Source organism: Rhineura floridana, chromosome 18 (genome assembly GCF_030035675.1).
Source record: "Rhineura floridana isolate rRhiFlo1 chromosome 18, rRhiFlo1.hap2, whole genome shotgun sequence".
Classification (NCBI taxonomy): domain Eukaryota; kingdom Metazoa; phylum Chordata; class Lepidosauria; order Squamata; family Rhineuridae; genus Rhineura; species Rhineura floridana.
The window spans coordinates 8,828,877-8,850,798 of record NC_084497.1 but is presented as its reverse complement, the minus strand read 5'-3'; the positions used below and the strand labels follow the sequence as shown (position 1 = coordinate 8,850,798).

At 45.6% G+C, this 21,922-nt stretch overlaps 2 protein-coding genes across 3 annotated transcripts in view; both read right to left on the bottom strand.

The window, feature by feature from the left end:
- The window catches only part of MYO1F (myosin IF), a 59,639-nt gene extending 45,255 nt beyond the window's left edge, over positions 1-14,384 (bottom strand). Inside the window, exons 1-2 of the mRNA XM_061601343.1 lie at positions 14,184-14,384; positions 16-153 (exon numbers count right to left, since the gene is read on the bottom strand). Of these exons, the coding sequence (XP_061457327.1) occupies positions 16-153; positions 14,184-14,186 (141 nt within the window). The 5' untranslated portion in view covers positions 14,187-14,384. The remainder of the gene's footprint in view (positions 1-15; positions 154-14,183) is intronic.
- Positions 14,385-15,566: 1,182 nt separating this feature from the next.
- Positions 15,567-21,922, bottom strand: part of ADAMTS10 (ADAM metallopeptidase with thrombospondin type 1 motif 10) — a 67,739-nt gene continuing 61,383 nt past the window's right edge. Inside the window, exons 23-26 of one of the 2 annotated variants that reach the window (XR_009759499.1) lie at positions 20,352-20,528; positions 18,613-18,769; positions 17,290-17,557; positions 15,567-16,484 (exon numbers count right to left, since the gene is read on the bottom strand). Coding sequence is in view for 1 of the 2 variants with exons in the window: in XM_061601244.1 (XP_061457228.1) it covers positions 17,448-17,557; positions 18,613-18,769; positions 20,352-20,528 (444 nt within the window). In the remaining variant the exon portion in view is untranslated. Of the gene's footprint in view, positions 17,558-18,612; positions 18,770-20,351; positions 20,529-21,922 lie in introns of both variants that reach the window. The other variant, XM_061601244.1, reaches the window with a different exon arrangement.

Genomic DNA, 21,922 nt, shown 5'->3' with positions numbered 1-21,922 from the left:
CTGAGAAAAGGATACAAAAATATAATCATCCATGAAACGCTTCTTCAGATTTTCAACAATGGCGTCTTCACTGATTTTGGACAGCAGGACCATGTCATCCACTCCGCTCTGCTTGACATTGTGACTTTGCCAATGAAATCGCTCCTTGCTTCCCTATGGTGAGTCGAGAGAGGAAAAGGCAAATCAGAAATTAATCCTGGACGAATCGGTCAATTTCGGTTTTGCACAGTTTCTCATTTTTGCCAATCTCAACTGCATAGACTAATAGAACTCCTCATTAAGCTCAAGGGAGGCTTACTCCTGAGTAGGGACAGAGGAGAAATTCGATTCAGTTAACATTAGAGGTGAATCTACCTAGTTTGCACTTTCTGACACAATACACAAATCAAAACACAGCCATCCGTTGAAATCTGCACCTCTCCGAGTTTTGCAAGGCGGTTGCAAAGTGGGCAGGGCCAGAGGCAAAATTGGGCGGAGCAATGAATGTAAATTTTACCTCTGTACAGCAGGCTCGTGTCTGCACACCCCTCTGTCCTCTATCCAGGCTAGCAAGAGAAATTATCTGAGTTCAAGCATGCATTCCGGAGAGGCAAACATTTTCACGGTGTGAAGCAGGGCTGGTGAAGGGTGCAGCCTGAGGAATTTCCAAGGGCCAGACAGAGAGCTCTGGAGGGCCGCATTTGGCCCCCAGACCTGATGCTCTTTACTCATGTTAGGGATGGAAGGATCTGTCCATCTCGCTTAATTTCTCATTTTCCCAGTCTTAAATTCAGTGGTCCACATTTCTGCCGCAATTTGTGGTTTTATTTATTTATTTAAAAGAATCCTCCCGAAAATCCTTCAGCGTTTTAGTGCAAATATTTCCCAATAAACACATTTTGGATTAACGTGGACATTTTTGCAAGCTGTTTCTTGTCATGATAATGCATTTTTGTATGCTAATTTTACAAATACATTCCTTTTTATGCACGCTGGCCTCTGACATATGCATTTTTGTCAAAACTGCTTGCTTGGAGACCCACATCACAAAATCCATATAAGTGCAAATTTCGAAGGGAAGCTGCGTTCTGGTGCTCATATTGTTTCGGAAAGTGCAGATTGGATAGATTTGGCTTTAAGTGTAAACTGAGTCAAAATTCTCCCCCATTCCTAACTTCTGTTGAAGGGGAAGTTTCGTTGCTAGTAACCAGCGGGAGATGTTACTGATTGCTTAAGAGGTGGTTTGTACATGGTGAGGAAATCTCTCAGTTCTTGGTCTGTTGAATTGTTCTGATGCTATTAAGATTGAGGCTCATAGTAGACCTATTGAAATCAATGGGCTTAAGTTAGCCAAGCCCATTGATTTCAATTTGTCTACTTCAATAAGACTTAGGCAAATACAGCACCCAGCTTTTTAAAAAGACCATTGGCTGGATCTTTACCAGCCATCAGAATATATCTAAGACTGGGCAAACTGTTGATCTTTCTATTGCTGATAAGTGCCTCCTTTCACATCTTTTGACTTATAATTCCATTTTTGCTCCTTTTCCATTTTAATTTGTTTTTTTTAATGTGTTTTGTCTACACATATGTAGTTAAAGGTGCACCTTTAAAAGCATATCGCCTCTCATAAACATCTTTAAGCAAAGCTTGGAAAAGTTACTTTTTTGAACTACAACTCCCATCAGCCCAATCCAGTGGCCATGCTGGCTGGGGCTGATGGGAGTTGTAGTTCAAAAAAGTAACTTTTCCATGCTCTGTCTTTAAGCATGTATTGTATACAATAAGTATCCAAATCAGGGCTTCCTTCGCTCTGGCCTTCCAGATGTTGTAGGACATCCAGTGGCCAGCATGCTCAGTGGTTTCAGCTGACGATGGTGGGAGTCCAGCAACATCTGGAGGGCCACCCTGCTCTAAGAAGTAGCTTTTCCTACTGCACTCGAGAGAAGAAGGAACACCTCTATTCAGAAGAGGCATTCCCCACTGTCAGGAGGGAATGCCTCTTCTAAACAGAGGCATTCTTTCATCCTTGCGTGCAGAAGAGAATGCTACTTAGATAAGGGATGGGGAACACCTGTGGTGACCCTCCTGATGCCACTGGGCTCTGGTGCCCATTAGCTTAGCAGCTAGCATAGCCAATGTTCAGGGATGATAGTAGTCTGCAGGACACCAGGTTGACTAGCCCTGGTTTAAGTGATCAGTAGTTCAAAGCAGAGGCCAGCAGGTGTCTGAATACCTGAAACAGGGGAATGCACACATATTGACCTCTCCTTGTGAGTTACAGAGAAGGCGCATCAACTCTCAACTCCAACATTTCACTTCTAGAATGCAAAGAGAGGGAGCCAAACCTTGGAATAATGGGGAAGAGCTTTAAGTTGGATTCTTCCAGTTGGATTCTTTAAGTTGCTTTAAGTTGGGTTCTGTATTGAGCAGGGGGGTTGGACTTGATGGCCTTATAGACCCCTTCTGACTCCAGTGTTCTATGATTCTATGAGCCATAGTTCAGTGATAGAGCATTTCTTTTGCATGCAGGAGGTCCCAGGTTCAATCCCCAATGGCATCTCCAGGTAGGACTGCCTAAAACTTTGGAGATCCTCTGCTAGTCAGTGTAGGCAGTATTGAGCTAGATGGATCAATGGTCTGACTCGGCATAAGACTCCTAGGTTCCTATTTAAATCAGCCCTTTATTCAGAACAACGAAGAATGCAATCTTACTTTATCTTTAGGGGAAGGGCAGAAGACCTCCTTTGCATGCAGACGGTCCCAGGTTCAATCCCCAATGGTATCTCCAGCTAGGGCTGTGGGAACATCCCCAGTCTGAAACACTGGAGGGCCGCTGCCATCAGTGTCAGCAATCCTGATCTTGATGGTCTGACTCGGCATAAGGCACCTTCCCGTGTTCCCAATGATGCTAGCAGTTTGCCCGATTCTAACTAGGGGGCCCCCAAGAGACAAAAAGAGGGGAAAATAAAATGGAGAGTGAATTTCCATGAATGGGCAGAGATGGGAGAATAGGGGCTGTCCTTGGTAAACAGGGGCCAGGGCAGAAATTCAGGACAGTTTGCATTTTGATGCAAACCTATCTCATTTGCCCCTCTGGAAACAACACGCTGCTATCTTTCAACTGCATTGAAAAACCTGTCCTGCAAGAGGCAGTGATTGGCCATCAACTTGGATGGCTTTAAAAGAGGGTTAGATTTGGAGGAGGAGAAGGCTACCAACGGCTACTAGCTATGTTTTCCCTCCACAGTTGGAGGCAGTAAATGTTTCTGAATCCCAGTTGCTGGGGATCCCAAACAGAGAGAGTTGCTGTTGTGCTTGGGTCTGGCTTGCAGGTTTCCCTTTTCCTGGCCACTGTGAGGACAGGATGCTGGACTAGATAGGCCCTCTTTGGCCTGATCCAGCACTGCAGGGCTCTTCTTAAGTTTTTATGCCTGTCAGGGGAAATGCACACTAATAGGCTGATGAATTTTCACAAGGGCTTTTGGAAAACTACTTTGCAAACTGATGAGGAAATGAGGCAAATGTTAAGATGAAGCAAAACGGGAAGCAAAGAGGAAATGGACAGATTTCGTCCGTCCGTCCACCTTGGTAAATAGTGGGGGTTTGCTAGAGCACCCCAAATCTAGCTGCTAAACTTCTAGGGCTCTCCTGTGTTCATTGAAACTGGATTCCGTTCTCCTCTCGCAAGGCACTATTTACAAAGCATCCATCATCCACATCCTTTGACTCTTGCGCGGTGCACCAGAAGCTGTTTCCTCTGAGGTTTGGCACCGCCGCTCAGAGAACATCAGCTAAAAGGAAAGGGGAACTAGGGTGTGTGTGTTGTGAAACCTGTCTGTGCATTTCCCAGGATGCATTTCAAAAACGCTGTCAAGAGTAGGGTGGCCTAATGTTCAGCCCCAAAGAAAGAAGTTCCCCAAACGGCATACCATGGTGAGTCATTAAACCGGCAGAGGTCTCCTGTTGCAACTCTGTATGAGTCACCGTTCTTTTGAATTGGGAAGCACACCCCCTCCATCAGCTCCACCCAAAGGGCTCAACTGGGTTTTCCATCTTGCATGAGCACTTCAGTGACAGGAAGGAGGAAAGCTTTCTGTGCTTCGAGTATGATTCACTGATCAAAGGGCTTGTCCTCACTGAGGTGGCAAACCTGGGTGTGCACCATACCACTTTAGAGGCAGGTGGAGGAGCATGGGAGGGGGAAAGGAGGAGGGTCACATGACTGAATACTTCTCTGTACAAAGCTAACAACATGTTGCAGTGCATCCCTGATCCTGTGACTGAGGGGCTTGATTAAATAAACCATGAATCCTTGCTCTGACCTGCCTCTCTCACATTTTTTATTATTTGTTTAATTTTTGAACATTTAAGTGTGATCAGGCTGTAAGCAACTTAACAGAGCACATCCATGGCTTCTCCATGCGATAGATAGATGATATAGATGATAGATGATAGATAGATAGATAGATAGATAGATAGATAGATAGATAGATAGATAGATAGATAGATAGATAGATAGATAGATAGATAGATAGATAGATAGATAGATAGATGACAGATGACAGATAGATAGATCTTCAGAATATATACAGAGAGAGAAGTAAGTAAGTTCATAGATAGATAGATAGATAGATAGATAGATAGATAGATAGATAGATAGATAGATAGATAGATAGATAGATAGATAGATAGATAGATAGATAGATGACAGATGACAGATAGATAGATCTTCAGAATATATACAGAGAGAGAGAGAAGGAAGTAAGGAAGGAAGTTCATAGATAGATAGACAGATAGATAGATAGATAGACAGATAGATAGATAGATAGATAGATAGATAGATAGATAGATAGATAGATAGATAGATAGATAGATAGATAGACAGACAGACAGACAGACAGACAGATAGACAGATAGATAGATAGATAGATAGATAGATAGATAGATAGATAGATAGATAGATAGATAGATAGATAGATAGATAGATAGATAGATAGATAGATGACAGATGACAGATAGATAGATCTTCAGAATATATACAGAGAGAGAGAGAAGTAAGTAAATAAGTTCATAGATAGATAGATAGATAGATAGATAGATAGATAGATAGATAGATGATAGATAGATAGATAGATAGATAGATAGATAGATAGATAGATAGATAGATAGATAGATAGATGACAGATGACAGATAGATAGATCTTCAGAATATATACAGAGAGAGAGAGAAGTAAGTAAGTAAGTTCATAGATAGATAGATAGATAGATAGATAGATAGATAGATAGATAGATAGATAGATAGATAGATAGACAGATAGATAGATAGATAGATAGATAGACAGATAGATAGATAGATAGATAGACAGACAGATAGATAGATAGATAGATAGATAGATAGATAGATAGATAGATGACAGATGACAGATAGATAGATCTTCAGAATATATACAGAGAGAAGGAAGTAAGTAAATTCATAGATAGATAGATAGATAGATAGATAGATAGATAGATAGATAGATAGATAGATAGATAGATAGATAGATAGATGACAGATAGATAGATCTTCAGAATATATACAGAGAGAGAGAGAAGTAAGTAAGTAAGTTCATAGATAGATAGATAGATAGATAGATAGATAGATAGATAGATAGATAGATAGATAGATAGATAGATAGATAGATAGATAGATAGATAGATAGATAGATAGATCTTCAGAATATATACAGAGAGAGAGAGAAGGAAGGAAGGAAGGAAGTTCATAGATAGATAGATAGATAGATAGATAGATAGATAGATAGATAGATAGATAGATAGATAGATAGATAGATAGATAGATAGATAGATAGATAGATAGATAGATAGACAGACAGACAGACAGACAGACAGACAGATAGATAGATAGATAGATAGATAGATAGATAGATAGATGACAGATGATGACAGATGATGACAGATAGATAGATCTTCAGAATATATACAGAGAGAGAGAGAAGTAAGTAAGTTCATAGATAGATAGATAGATAGATAGATAGATAGATAGATAGATAGATAGATAGATAGATAGATAGATAGATAGATAGATAGATAGATAGATAGATAGATAGATAGATAGATTAGATTAATTAATCCTGTATCTGCCTTCCTCCCAGAAGGAGTCCAGGGTGGCAAACAAGAGACAAAACACTCAAAACATCTTAAAAATAAACATCTTAAAAATACTGTCCTTTAAAAAAAATGTGAAAAATATATTAAAAAGCAGTTTCAAAATGGTGATGGGGAGAAAGGTCTCTACTTGAAAGGCTTGTTGAAGGAGGAAAGAGTAGTGCCCAACATCAGTTCTACTCAGAGGAGACACAATGAAATTAATGGACAGGATTAACTTAGGTTCGTTGATGTCAATAGGTATACTCTGAGTAGGACTTGTTGGTTTCAGCCTAATGGATCTGCTCTGAAGAGAAATAACACTGGAATCAACTACATACAGTGTGGTGTAGTGGTTAGTGTTGGACTACGGCCTGGGAGACCAGGGTTCGAATCCCCACAAAGCCATGAAGCTCACTGGGTGACCTTGGGCCAGTCACTGCCTCTCAGCCTCAGAGGGAGGCAATGGGGAACCCCTCACCATGAAAACCCTGTTCATAGGGTCACCATGAGTCAGGATCGACTTGAGGGAATATAATAATATAATACATAATCCTTAGTTTCATTTGGGAGGGGGTTCTGAAAAGGTCAGTTTAAGTAACTCCATCTTTGGCCTGCAATATTATCATCATCATCATCATCTACTAGAATTCTATTCACCTATTAGAATTCTTTGAGAGTGTCGACAAGCATATAGATAGAGGTGATCCAGTGGACATAGTGTACTTAGACTTTCAAAAAGCGTTTGACAAGGTACCTCACCAAAGACTTCTGAGGAAGCTTAGCAGTCATGGAATAAGAGGAGAGGTCCTCTTGTGGATAAGGAATTGGTTAAGAAGCAGAAAGCAGAGAGTAGGAATAAACGGACAGTTCTCCCAATGGAGGGCTGTAGAAAGTGGAGTCCCTCAAGGATCGGTATTGGGACCTGTACTTTTCAACTTGTTCATTAATGACCTAGAATTAGGAGTGGACAGTGGAGTGGCCAAGTTTGCTGACGACACTAAATTGTTCAGGGTTGTTAAAACAAAAAGGGATTGCGAAGAGCTCCAAAAAGACCTCTCCAAACTGAGTGAATGGGCGGAAAAATGGCAAATGCAATTCAATATAAACAAGTGTAAAATTATGCATATTGGAGCAAAAAATCTTAATTTCACATATACGCTCATGGGGTCTGAACTGGCGGTGACCGACCGGGAGAGAGACCTCAGGGTTGTAGTGGACAGCACGATGAAAATGTCGACCCAGTGTGCGGCAGCTGTGAAAAAGGCAAATTCCATGCTAGCAATAATTAGGAAAGGTATTGAAAATAAAACAGCCGATATCATCATGCCGTTGTATAAATCTATGGTGCGGCCGCATTTGGAATACTGTGTACAGTTCTGGTCGCCTCATCTCAAAAAGGATATTATAGAGTTGGAAAAGGTTCAGAAGAGGGCAAGCAGAATGATCAAGGGGATGGAGCGACTCCCTTACGAGGAAAGGTTGCAGCATTTGGGGCTTTTTAGTTTAGAGAAAAGGCGGGTCAGAGGAGACATGATAGAAGTGTATCAAATTCTGCATGGCATTGAGAAAGTGGATAGAGAAAAGTTCTTCTCCCTCTCTCATAATACTAGAACTCGTGGACATTCCAAGAAGCTGAATGTTGGAAGATTCAGGACAGACAAAAGGAAGTACTTCTTTACTCAGCGCATAGTTAAACTATGGAATTTGCTCCCACAAGATGCAGTAATGGCCACCAGCTTGGACGGCTTTAAAAGAAGATTAGACCAATTCATGGAGGAGAGGGCTATCAATGGCTACTAGCCGTGATGGCTGTGCTGTGCCACCCTAGTCAGAGGCAGCATGCTTCTGAAAACCAGTTGCCGGAAGCCTCAGGAGGGGAGAGTGTTCTTGCACTCGGGTCCTGCTTGCGGGCTTCCCCCAGGCACCTGGTTGGCCACTGTGAGAACAGGATGCTGGACTAGATGGGCCACTGGCCTGGTCCAGCAGGCTCTTCTTATGTTCTTATGTTCTTACTGGGGTGTGGCTTCAAAGTGTGCATGGTCTGGGGAGAGACCTGAGGGCCAGACACAGAGGCCTCAAGGGCCGCATTTGGCTCCCGGACCTGAAGTTCCTCATTCCTGCATTAATGGAAGAACAACCTCAGGAATCGCATCAACAACAGAGACAGCAAAACCTCAGCCGTGTAAAAGGCTGCGATAACCCGCCACAATCCCACCAAATACCTGGGAACAGAGGAAGGTTCTTGCCTGGTGCTCAAACAATGTTAAATGATAGGCACCAGGCGGGTCTCAATGGGGAACGCCTTCCATAGGATGGGGGTGGGCGAGAGCCACAACCAGAAAGGCCTGTGTCACCAACCTGGACTTCTCTCAGAGGAGGCCCTTGGAGGAGGTACTCATGTGATGAGTGCAGGGTCTGGGTGGGATCATGTCATGTCAGAAAAGGCCACATGGCAGGGCTGCTGGAAGCCATACCCTGTCAGCAAAGCCCTTCCACCTGCAATGGCTTCACTGCAGGGTTGTTGTACAACTCCTATCTCAGCCCAGCCTGCAACATGGGGGGTAAAAGCCATGGCTAACACAGCAGGGTTTTTGTGAGCTACTCCCTTAGCTTCAGCCTAACCTGCAAGAGAGGTCTAATACCTCTGAACAACATTGCTGGGCTATTGTAAAAAACAGCTACTCAGTGCCTGAGCTACAATAGTCAGCTACCCTGAGAGGGTCCCATAAGTCACTTGCTTCTATAACAGCCTCTTCCAGCCTGCAATTTGGGGTCAATGAATTGCATTTACTGTGGAACCTGCCATTTCTGGAAAGGATTATTATTTTTAACTAGGGGCTGCCGACCCTGCTTGTTTCACTCACCAACCCTGCCTGCACCCCACCCTGCAGCACCCCAAAGTCCTCCTCCCATTGCCTCTGCCAAGCACTCCCTAGCCTCCCCCTACCCTATGACCAACCCCACCCCAAACAGGTCACAAGAGCCCCCCCCAGGTTCCCAAAGCTCTCCCTCCTTCCCCCCCATGGGTCTCAAGACCTCCCTGCTACGGGTTGCCAGACCTTCCCCCTTCCCCTAATACGAACATTTGCCTGATAATGCAGATTTTTGCAATACATTCCCCCTAATATAAAGCATTTTGTCATCACTAATAGATGCGTTTATACGCTCAACTTTCCCCTCCTAATACACAAATTTTTAAGTTGGAGGCCAGCATTGCAAAATTCTGAGAAGTGCGAATTTTGAAGGATGCCTGGGCATTGTTTCGGGAAGTCTGAGTTACGTAGGTTTGCATTAAAATCTAGACTGAACCCTCCGTCTTCCATCCTTGGGACCTTTTTTTTTAAAAAAGGACTTCAGAACAGCCCTGCAGTGCTGGATCAGGCCAAAGAGGGGCGGCCCATCTAGTCCAGCATCCTGTTCTCACAGCGACCAACCAGGTGCCTCTTCTGGGAAGCCCACAAGCACAGCTACTCAGTGTGAACCAGGAAGTTGACCTATCCAGACAATGGCTCTTTCTAACCTTTCTATATTGATGTGCCTCTATTCTCCTGTTCCAGCCACTCCATTCTGTTCCCCTCTCCCACCCAGTTGTCAGGTTTTTCCCTCCCCTCTCAGGCAGTCGTCATCTCACACCGTTGAGTTAATGCGCGGCTCAGCCCTTAAGATCTTTTACATATCTGCAAGTCTCGGGAGTCACCGTGGGTTCACTGGTGCCTCTTTCATATGAGTGGGCGATGTCGTTTTTCAATTTGCAATGTGGGTGCAAATGGGTGTTGATATTGGGGATGGAACGATCTGCCTATTTGCTTCTCATTTTCCCAATCTTAAATTCAGTTTGTCACATTTATGTAGTAACTTGAGATTTGTTTTTTAATCCTCATGAAAATTGTCCAGCATTTTCGTTCAAATTTCTCCAAATGAACAGATTTCTGTAGGCAGTTTTGACCAATGTATACATATTTCTGCAAACCATTTCTCATCATACAATGCTTTTTTGTATGTTATTTTTCACTCATACGTTCATTCTTACACACACTTTCCCCTAATATGTGCATTTTTGTAAGCGTGGTTTGGCTGGTGAAATGCATTGCAAAATTTGAATAAGTGCAAATTTCGAAGGAGGACTGCGTTTCACTTCTCTATTGATTCAGAAATTGTGCATTTGATAGATTTGGCTTGACATGCAAACTATTTCAAAATTCTCACCCCTCCCTAATGTATATCATGTAGAAAGCTAGCGTGCTTACTTTCTTGCGTGCAGGGAGATTATTATTTAAATGGAGATGCGTTCCATCACATGAGCCCTGTGATATATTCTGAAGTGGCACAGCTCTGGCCAGGCATTTCACTTCTCAACAGAATGTTTTCAGCCGGTGTGCGTGCGTTTAAATGTTGAGGGTTGTTTGTTATGATGATTTTTAAACAAATATAAAATTCTGTTCCATAATTGCTACCCTGGGCTCCTACTGGGAGGAAGGGCGGGATATAATAATAATAATAATAATAACAATAATAATAATTATTATTATTCTCAGTGGTGGCCTCCAAATTATGGAACGATTGCTCTGATGAGGTGCGCCTGGTGCCAACACTGTCATCTTTTCGGCGCCAGGTCAAGACTTTCCTCTTCTCCCAGGCATTTTAGCATGTGTTCTATATTGTTTTAAATTGTTAAATTGCGTTTTAAATTGTTTTTAAAAGATGTATTTTAAATTGTATTTGTTTTCCGTTATTGTAAGCCGCCCAGAGGGCTTCGGCTATGGGGCGGTCTACAAGTTTAATAAATAAATAAATAAATAAATAAATAAATAAATAAAAGATTGACACACATCAGTCAATCAATACCCTTAAGATTCAGTGGAAAAGGCAAGACAGGAGTGCTTCAAATAAAGAAATATGGGTGTTTCACTTCCTGTCGTTTTGGAGCTGTAAAGCCCAATACAATGAATGTTTACTCAAAAGTAAACCCTGCTATGTTCAACAGGGTTTACTCCCAGATAAAAGTGTAGAAAGGGGGGGGCATCAGCCTGAGGGCCACATTTCCTTCTGGGGGCCACATGTCAGTGGTGGGCGGAGTCAAAGGTGAAAGTAGGTGGAGTGACAAGGCTGGTTTTTGCACACACCCCTCTAGCTTCCACCCAGACAACCAAAAGAGGCACCATTTGAGTTTAAGGAAACAAGGTCAGTGAGAGGGTGCTTGTTTTGCAGAGAGTTTCAAGGGCCAGACAAAAGAGTCATGGAGCACCTGGGTGTGAGATTTCCCAACCCTAAGGTAGAGTCATGCAGACTCAATGCTAACTTGAACCAGACACTGGGCAGATGGGTGTGTGCGTCTTTAAAACAACAGAGTAAACACCCAGTTTCAAAATGTGCATTTATATGCTTGGGTGATGGGGTGGTGAATTGCCACCACTCAGCTAACCTCTTCAGCCACTTCCCCTAGCAAATAACAGGAACAAATCTGCCTCCACCTTTCTGAACAAGCCTCAAAGCTTCTCGCTACCCCACAATCCCCAGGATTCTGTTGGGCAGTGGTGGAAGCCAATGGCAGCTTTGGAAAGGTACTGAAAATTCTCTTGGATGCCTAGCCTGGTAACGGGGCTACAATTCCTGTTTTCCCTTATAAAGAGAGAGCAGTTGTTAAACGAGGAGACCAGCGGGGCTGCCTAGACCAACATCATCGTCCCACAGACTCCTTTGGGAAGCCCTCAAGCGGGGCACAAGGGAAACAGCCCTTTCTTACTCCTGGCCACCAACCTTTAGTAAACCAAGGTAGACGGCCCCTGTGTGCAGAGGTTCCAGTTTGCTACTGGGACAGACCTCTGTAAGAAGAGCCCTTCAGCTGGATCAGGCCAAAAGCCTATCAAGTCCATCCAGTTGCTCACAGTGGCCAATCCGATGCCCCTGGGAGGCACGCAGGGAACCAGGTATGAAGAAAGCAGACCATTCCTCTTGTTTGGCCCTTTGAGATAGACTTCCTTTGACCATGGAGGCTTTGTTTAGCCACCACACCTAACAGTTGCTGCTCGTTCAGTCTTCTTCCCTGAATTTGCCTGATCTAGTGGACCACCCCTCCATTTCATGGCTGTGAATCCTGTGAATCACAGGGGTGAGGGACTTCTTTGAGCCTGAGGGCAGCATTCCCTTGTGGGCACTTCAAGAGGGAACTGGGCAGGGTCAGTGACGGGCATGGCCTGGGGAGAGGCAATGGAGGCTGCTCCATTAGGGCAAACAAGGCAGCGCCCCACCAACCTCACCCTGCCTGCCTTCTTACTTATGACCAGTCCGGGGTGTGTGTGGCCCTGCCTGTCCCCTTCCTCCTCAGTTCCCCTCGCAGAACTCATCAGGGAGGTGAATGGAGACAAAACCAGAATTAGTTGGCTCTGCTATTGGGCTACCCCACCATTTCCAACGGGCATCAGTTTCCACTGCCCAGAGGATATGAGATTCTCTCTCACACACACACTCCCATAACCTGACGGTGCATAATGTGATTGATTTTCAATCTGTCCTGAATCTACTGCCAGTGTTTGTCCTGAATCTATTGTCCTGAAGCTACTGGGGGCGATGGTGGCCAAGTCTATTAGGGCAAAAGGGGCGTTGCCCTACCAACCTCAGCCTGCCCTCGGCTAGCCTTCTGACTTACAGCCAGGCCGGGGGTGGTGGAGGCCCTGTGCTGGCTTCCCCTCCTCTTCAGCCTCAGTGTTGTTTCAGCAAGGAGGAAAATGGGGGCAAAGCTCGGATGAAGTTGGCTCCGCCTGCCATTGCCTCTGGCCCCGCCTACTGTCAGGCCTTGCTGCCCCACCAGTGACAGTGGGCACCAGCCACTGGTGACTGGGGGTGGGTGGGGAGGAGATGGCCCAAAGTTCTAGCGGTATGGAAGGAGTTAAAAAATAAAAGTTATTTCTATCCACTTTCTCCTTGCAGACATATTTTTAGCCCTGTGTGTAAGTTGAAACTGAAGTGTGGATGCACCCAGAGAGACACGGGAACATGCCCACAGATCTCCCGTAGGGTGCCACTGCTCAGATTCAAACTTTCTTCCCGCGTTTTGGCACATTGTTTAATTGGCACTGCGGAACGTCAAGATGAGGACAAGTCTTGTCAGCGGCTAATAGGCACGATACCTCCAAACTGAGACTCTGCCTTGGATTAATGAAAGGGTTGAATTCAGCGTTAGTCATACTCAAGAGTAGATCCACCGAAACGGATCGACATGACTGTCTTTGATCCCAGTGGGTCTACGCCATGTAAAGCCTTGTTGGAGACGACCTACCAGTGGTATGGCTCTTTCTCTCTCTCTGTCATGGACCTTGCAAAGACTAGGCACTCAAGTTGCCTAGGCACATTCTTATAGTGCATAAAGTCAGATTACTGTCCATCTAGTCTAGCATGCTTTGGGGGGAAGCCTGCATGGTTGATTCTCAAAGGTCCACTACCTCTGGAGAGAGCAGCTTTATTTTTCATTTTTCATTTTAGCAGTCCAGAAGAAAATACCCACCCACACCCTGACTGAATCAGGAGGAGGGAAACGCACATCCTCTGAATGGCAGATCTTTGTACAAGTCAACAGTGGCAATGTTCAGTTTTGTCTGTGTGTCACTTAATCCATCCAACACATTAGCTTTCTGAAAGATATAGTTCACTTAAACGGTGCCATCCTCAAGATATTTCTCCGAGATAAGCCCTCTTGATTTTTTTTTTTTTTTTGATGGAGTTCTTGGGCGAGGACACTGAAGACTAGAGCCTTAACTTTTTAAAAAACCCACTTTTACGATTCGGGGTTCATTTGAATGTGAAAGATGACTGTCCTTCAAGTAACCACGATGGTCTAGCAGTGGGTGATGAGTTATATGTTGGGGAAAGGGGGAGCTTATCCCCATCTCGCCACCGTGAGATGCAATGCAAGCCTGACACCTCATCCTCATCCGTTTTTGTGTTTAGCACTAGAAACTGAGCGCAAAAAAACTCTCAAAACAGGATGCCAAGGTTGTGCTGCTGTGTGTCTCCATCCCACCACCCTTGCAGCGTTGAAATTTGCCTCTGCCCGGACTTACCATGATTTCGGTTCGGCTCTCGTCAACCCCACCACCAAGATGGGTTGATTACCAGTCCTAGTCACCAAGATTCTCCAGGGGACAGCGATGCATTCCTGGTGGGCTGGGGGGAGTGTTCTGTCTGTATTTTTGAGCAACAGCAGCAACAGCCAGACACAGAAGTGGAACCACAACTTGTGTTGAGTGAGTTCCTCTATCCAGCCCCCCTCCTCCCGCTCATCTGTCCCTCACTTCCTCCTTCAGGGGATAGTTATGGGGAGGGGCAGGTGTAGGCGGCCTCTAAAGAGTCAATCCAAACCTGAACCTCTCTCTCAGAATGACTCTGTTGAACCTGATTCCGGAACGTTTAAAAAAAATTTTTTCCCCCAAGTTACTAGTTCAGCATGAGAATCTAATGACGCGGGTGGGGAGGGAATCCGACTCACACTAACGTGATGGCTCCGACCACAATGAATTGTGTGAGACATGCAAATAATGTCATCAAAACAACAATAAAAATAACAGCCAATGTCAACCTGAGCCTCTCTATTAGAATGTCTCTGTTGATCTCTAATTCTGGAACAGTTATGTTTTCAAGTTACTGGTTCAGAACGAGGATCTAATTTAAAAAAACCTCACAAGTCAGTGGCTCCAGCCACAATGAACAGTGAAGACCTAAAATAATAAAGATGACATTTTTGGTGTATGTGTGTCTAATTTTTTGTCTTAAAAAGGCAATGGCAAACCACAGGCTGCATGAAACTGGACACGATCCACTCTAATGAAATTTCGCTTAAAAAAAATATTGAATGAAAGCGATACCACTGGATGTTCTGTCGCTACAGAACTCAGCAGCTGCAGTCCAGCTTCCGTAAGGGAAGGGGAAAGTTGCCAGCTTGGCTGGGAATGAATGAAACTTTACACAGGGGCTTGTTCAAGGCCTCAGGGAGTAAAGAAACTAAGAGACAAGAAGCCCAGCGAGACAGGGTTGCCAGCGGACACAAAGAACCTATCACTAAGTTTAGAGTCCAGACCTTGACTGGGATATTCTCTTGTGACCCTATCAACAGTTGGGCAATTCTAGTCTCTGGGCTTAAAGTACTACTCACAGCCCGTCACCTCCAGAAAGAGGCTGGCCTGAAGTTTTTACCAGCCCTAATGCTTCCCATTTCATATCAAATACTTCTAATTAATCTGACTTCATGCACAGCTCAGAGGGTTGTATCGAATTAACGTTTACTCAGAACATTGAAATTGATGAACCCAAGTTAACCATCTCCATTCATTCCAATGGGTCTGCTCTGGGTAGAACTAACGTGGGATGCAACCTAAGTTTTACATTTCCCCTTCAATATCAAGTGTAGTTGCTAATAAAAAATAAAAACTGAGGTGGGAGGGGTTTTTTTTAATTGTAAAAATCATGCTGTAATTTCTCTCTCTTTCTCTCATCATGGAAACAGGATTTTAAACAACTTCTATGATAACAATAATAATATTAATACAATATATCCGTATATATTTATATATGAAATTGTGAAAACTGTCCTTGCTTGCCAGAGGGCACTCTGTCTGAGCAGGTTAAAAACAACGTTATCTTAAAAGCATCCTTTGCTATCAACTAGGAAGATTCCTTGGGGAGTTGGCAGATCTTAGCCTGCACGTTTCTGGGATCCAAAAGAGAACCGTCACTGACATTTCACCGACAGTGACAGGTTTCAGTCGGAGGAGATCCTTCCTTAGGCCAAACAGCTGAGGAAAGGATCAAGAAGCCAAACAACGGTCGGCAAAACTAAGAAAAGTTTGTGCACAGAAGCAGGTTTTGATTACAATCGTTGCCGGGTCTTGCCTAAATTGAAATATGAACTAGAGTTGGCGTTCCGACTTTGGGAAAATTTTGAGGAAATGCAAAAACGAAATTAAAAAAAATGTCCCAACTAGATAAATGAAATTCTGCATATCCTTTAGACTTATGAGTATTCTGCTTCAGGGGTACAGACCCCTAATGCCTGATCTCTAATTGGGGGTGGGAAAGGTTTGCCACATCAGATTCAGGAAGTGGGCAAGGGTGAACTCATCCTCACCCCTCTAATTTGGTTCCTTGATTGTTCTGGAATTTCACACTGCATCTTCCTTAATTCAATAGGAATTACTAAAAATAATTCTGGAACCAAAACATACACAGCTTACTGTGGCTTTTTCGTTTTGAATCTTCCCAGGGTAGAAAGGAACTTTCATCCGGTCCGCGAGAGACGTCTCAAAGAAAAGCACCCATTTCTCGTTCGTGTCCATAGATTCAATTCGACGATTCCAAGGCTCAACCAACTGGCAAACAAACGGTAATACGTATCCCAGGATCTTCCCTTTCCTGCACCTCTGGTTTCGGCTGCTAAGACTCATGCTCCGATAAGGAGAGGTTTCCCCCAGATGAAGCTGGGCGAAAATAAATGGGTTTTGTCCTCATTTGAGAGCTTGAAGACCCCAGCCCCAGAGAGACATGGGGAGGATCCACTCGACTACTCTTAGAGAGCCTCATGTGGAGGAAAGAGATTTTAAGGGATATCCCACATCACAACAGAAGAAAGGCCCCCACTCCACCCCACTGCCCTCACTGCAACCTATTTCTACTGTCTTTCCTCTTGCCATCCATTTGCAGCTTAGGATATTCCCTTTAGTCCCGTCTCCGTCTCGTCAAACCCAAATCCCTTTCGGATGCCTCCTCCGTAGGCCTGCCAAAGGACCATCCCACAGAGCAGAGGCAAATCCCAGGGATAGAAAATGGCACTGCCTTTAGGGGAATGTTGATGGGGGGGCAACTGGTGGCTTGAATGGACTCCTTCTGCCCCTTTGGGTGACCGTGGTGCGTGTGTGTACGTGTGTGTACATACTGCTGCTTCAGGAATGTCGCCTGGCATGGCGGTACCCAGCTCTGCTACTAAATAAATAAGAATGTCAAGAATTTCAAGTAATGTGCTGAAACAGCACCTCACTCAGCTCCTCTGCCTCCGGCCATGGTACAGTACCCCCCCTTGCATTGCATCCAGCTGTTTCCCCCCCTGCCACAGCACACCCTTTGGCAGTGGTTCGATGGAGGATCCCAGGGAAATGAGGAGGGTACTGAGATTCTCACCGGCTCCTGGGAGTGACGTGGCCCCGAGGGCCTGCTTTTGAATTCATTGAAGATCCTAGGGGCAGGCGGTTGTGGTGGGGAAACGGCGCGGCCACCCTTCCTCTTGGGCCCTTCCAGTTTCCTTGCAGCGCCGAAAGAGTGTGCCCCCCACCCTTGGTTTAATGCCCCTGGCAGGTTTTGCAACACATCTGGCGAAAGTAAAGCCGGCTACAGAACTTAAACTTTAGCACCAAAGGGCAATAGGCGACCTTGTTCACATCTTTGCATTCTGGAGGAGAAACAGAGAGAGAAAGAGAGAGAGAAAGAGAGAGAGAGAGAGAGAATGATCTTTGCATGTCAATGAGTGTCACCTGCCTACTCTGGCCTGGTCTCCCTGTCTTTACGTCCTCACCATGGATAGGCAATATTCCTAGCAAGAGGGAGGTCGTGTCCCAGCTTTGCAAGATCAGCACCTTGGAGAGGGGCCTTAGTAATCCGGCAGCTGAGACAGGTCATACAAGTTGCCTCAGCGTTGCCCTGAGGAGCAACTGCCAGATCTTTTTCACAAAGGCTAGGTATTCGATGACTACTCAGCCCTGAATGCCATATCTGGCCACTTTAAAGGCCAGTGCATTCTTCTCCAGCTATTAGCTTCAGGGGACATCTTCTAGGGCTCCCCTGATCCTCTGAGGAACCTGGTAGCAGAGAGATCTCCTCAGATCCAATGAAGGAGATGCAGGCTTTGGTGTCTGTGGCTCCTCATGGGACAGACCGGGGAGTGGATCCATTTCCTTCCTCCAAGGATTCCTGGGCTGGGACTTTGGCAATTTCTTTCTCTTACAGTAGGGCCCCGCTTTTCGGCAGCCCACTTTTCATACGGCGGCTTTCAATTAGAGTAAGGCCCCACTCATGTGGCACTTGTTCCGCTTTTATGGTGTTTTTTGGGGCATCGGGCGCCATTCCATAGAATGAGTTTGGCTTTTCGGCGGGTTTGGCTTTTTGGCAGGGGTCTGGAACGTAACCTACCGTATGAGTGGGGTAACACCCTGCCTGCCCTCGCTCAATTTCTGGGCTCTGGGCCATGCTATGTGCAAGTCCTGATAGACGCTCCTGCCTGCATCCAACTGAATTCTACTCAGAGTAGGCCCATTTAAATTAATGGACCTAAGCAAGCCAATATCGATGACTTTCAATGGTTCTGAGCAGGAATAACATTAGAAACAACTCTCTGAAATCCCAGGTGACTGCACGGTAAGGTTTGCCATGTGGTGGGTGGGGAAAAAAAGCTCTTGGCTTTCCCCCGTCTGCATCGCAAATGTAAAAATCATCCTAGGATGCGAGTACCTTCGGGGTTCTCCGTTGGCCCGGAGTCACATTTGCTCTTGCATTGCTGTGTCGCCGCAGGCTTCAGGGTCTCCACACACTCACTGGAGGGCTGTCCCGTGTGGGTCATGCATTGGACTGAACGCCGTTGCTGGCCTAAGCTGCACTGCCCAGAGCACTAGGGAAAACAACAAGGAAGAGGCAGGAGGGCTGGGATGGGCTAGATGAGATTTAGTTAGGCTGCCATACTGAGTCAGACTGGTCCATCCAGCAGCTCCATATATTGTCTACAGCGACTAGCAATGGCTCCCCATGGATCTGGGTAAGAGTGTCTCCCAGCCCTACCCCTGAGCTATGGTCCTGCCACTAAAGATATAGTATGTTTCCAGTCCTCAGGTGATTGAACTTGGGACCTTCCGCATGTAAAGCAGATGCTCTGCCACTGAACTATTTCCCTAAACCTCAAGAAAGTTTCTAGTCCTCATGGTTCTGAATAAAGGGCTGATTTAAATAGGAAATAGGAAGCTGCTTTATACTGATTATTGAGCCATTTAGTTCAGTATTGTCCATACTGACCGGCAGCAGCTCTCCAGCGTTACAGACAGGGGATCTTCCCAGTCCTGCCTGGAGATGCCGGGGATTGAACCTGGGACCTTCTGCAGGCACAACCCCTTTTCTCTCATTTAGCCACACCTCTCACCTTTGACCTCACACCCACTTCTCCCAATCTGTTCCTTAAAAGAAAGGGGGGGTTGTCTGCGATCAAAGATTTGTTGCATGCATGTCTATGTGATTCTTTACGAAAGAACATTTAAAAATAAAATAAAAGCTCCTCTGGACATGCACATGGGCAATTACCAAGGTGTAATGGCTGCCTGTCATCATAAACTGATCCCTTTGAACGCGACTGTTCTGATTCTATGATAAGCACTTAGGGTTGCACCCACTGCTAATCCTATTCACAGCAGATTAATTGGAGAAGAGAAGACTGAGAAGAGAAGATATGACAGCGCTCTTCAAGTACATGAAAGGTTGCCACACAGAGGAGGGCTGGGATCTCTTCTCGATTGTCCCAGAGTGCAGGACACGGAATAATGGGCTCAAGTTGCGGGAAGCCAGATCTCGACTGAACATCAGGGAAAACTTCCCAACTGTTAGAGCGGTATGACAATGGAACCAATGACCTTGGGAGGTAGTGGGCTCTCCGACACTGGAGGCCTTCAAGAGGCAGCTGGACAGCCATCTGTCAAGAATGCTTTGATTTGGGGTTGGACTGGATGGCCTTGTAGGCCCCTTCCAACTCTACTATTCTATGATTCTATTATTCTATGACCTAAGTCAGTCATTTCCTTGAGTTTCAATGGGTCTACTCTGAGTATGACCAATGTTGGCTACAACCTTTAAGGTTGCCTCAAACGAAGCCATAATTGGAGTAGAATCATAGAATTTTAGAGTAAGAAGGGGCCTGTAAGGCCATCCAGTCCAACCCCCTGCTCAATGCAGGAATCAAGCATCCCTGGCTGTCTCCAAGCACTTTTGAGAGGATTCTCAACCCCCTTCTTGCAATGAATTTTCCCATCCTCCCAGCCCCATTGGTTAAACCAAACCAAACCAATATGGCAGATAGGCTTTATGCAACTTCATCTTCATTGGCTCTTTGCCTTTGAGTGACGCTCCCCCTAGTGGTCTGATCTGGAACAGTTCTTGGGTTCTACCACCAAGCAACAGCCAGGGGGAAAGTAAGAGACGGGGTTCCGTACCTCTCCCCATTCACCAGTGACCCACCGTGGGGGTGGGCAACGCCGGAGGCTGCACCTTATGCTGGTGGGGGGTTTGGAGTTCTCGGGACACTGGGAAGTTGGCAAGGTAGAGCTGTGGTCACTGCTCTTGCAAAGGATGATCCGGTGGCGGAAGCCAGGCCCGCAGTTTGGGGTGCACTGTAAAGAGAGGAAGCTGTTAAGACCACAACTGTCTTATTCCAGGGGAAAGGGAGAGTTGAGCTCAACGGGGCTCCTCTGTCTGCTTGACAATGACGGCAGCTAGCAACTCTTTTCAAGAGGGGGTATCTTTGTGTGCCACGCAATGGGCTGGTACACCCAAAGCGGGTCAAGAAGGGAGGTAGAATCTTGCCAGATCAGTGGGACCAACCCCCCCTGCACCCCTTCATAAGAAGAGCTGGTCGCTGGACCGGACCAAAGGCGGGTCTAGCCTAACATCCTGTTTTCCACAGTGTGTCCAATCAGATGCCTCTGGGTAGCCCACCACCGGGAAATGACAGCACTGGTTCCTCCACCTTTGCGTTAGACCAGTGCTTCCCAACCTTTTGAGTACAGGACCCCCTTTGTAAGCTCAAAAAAAAAATTGTGAACCCCCCCCAATTGTAATTTTAGTCTCTGTTCACTGTAAAAATGGTGCATGGCAAAATCACATCTCCAAATATCCCTTTCCATAAAAAGCTCCCTGCTTTCTTTTCTTAATGCAAGGGTCCAATCAAATTGGTATCCCCCTCCTGCTCCACACATACAGCCTGAAGATGTGGGTTACAGTGTTGGACTAAGATCCAGGTTCAAATCCCCACCCAGCCACTGGATGACCTTGGACCAGACAGTTTCTCAGCCTGATCTATCGCACAGGGTTGGTGTAAGGATAAAATGGAAAGGAGGGGGGGAACCATGTGCACCACCTTGAGCAACTTGGAGGAAAGGGGGGATGTAAATGCAGTAATAATTAAGTAAAGGTAAAGGTGTCCCCGCACTTGTAGTGCGAGTCGTTTCCGACTCTAGGCAGGCCGTATATATGGGGTGGGATTGCCAGTTCCGTCCTCGGCCTTTCTTTACCCCCCAGCGTATGCCGGGTACTCATTTTACCGACCACGGATGGATGGAACGCTGAGTGGACCCCGGCCCCTTTTACCGGAGATTCGACTTCCTCCTTCCGTTGGAATCGAACTCCGGCTGTGAGCAGAGCTTTCGGCTGCGTTACCGCCGCTTCCCACTCTGCGCAACGGAGGATCATCAGTAATAATTAAGTAAATACATTTCAGCTGCAGTATGCGGACCCCAGCCTCAGCCAACTTGCTGACCTTTTAAAAAATAATCATGATGATGATTAGCGTGCACTTGGGGAATGAGAGCGGAGCAGAAGACAGATCATCACACGCACAAACACACCGTCCCCTCGTGCAAGCACCTGCAGGTGTGCATGGATTTGGGCATGTGGGGGGGGGGAAGACTTCAACTGCCACAGCATCTTGGAGAGAGATTGGGGGGGGGAGGCGGAGTGTAGGTGGAAGAAAACGAGGATGCTGGCACACGCATTTAGCCTCAGAGAT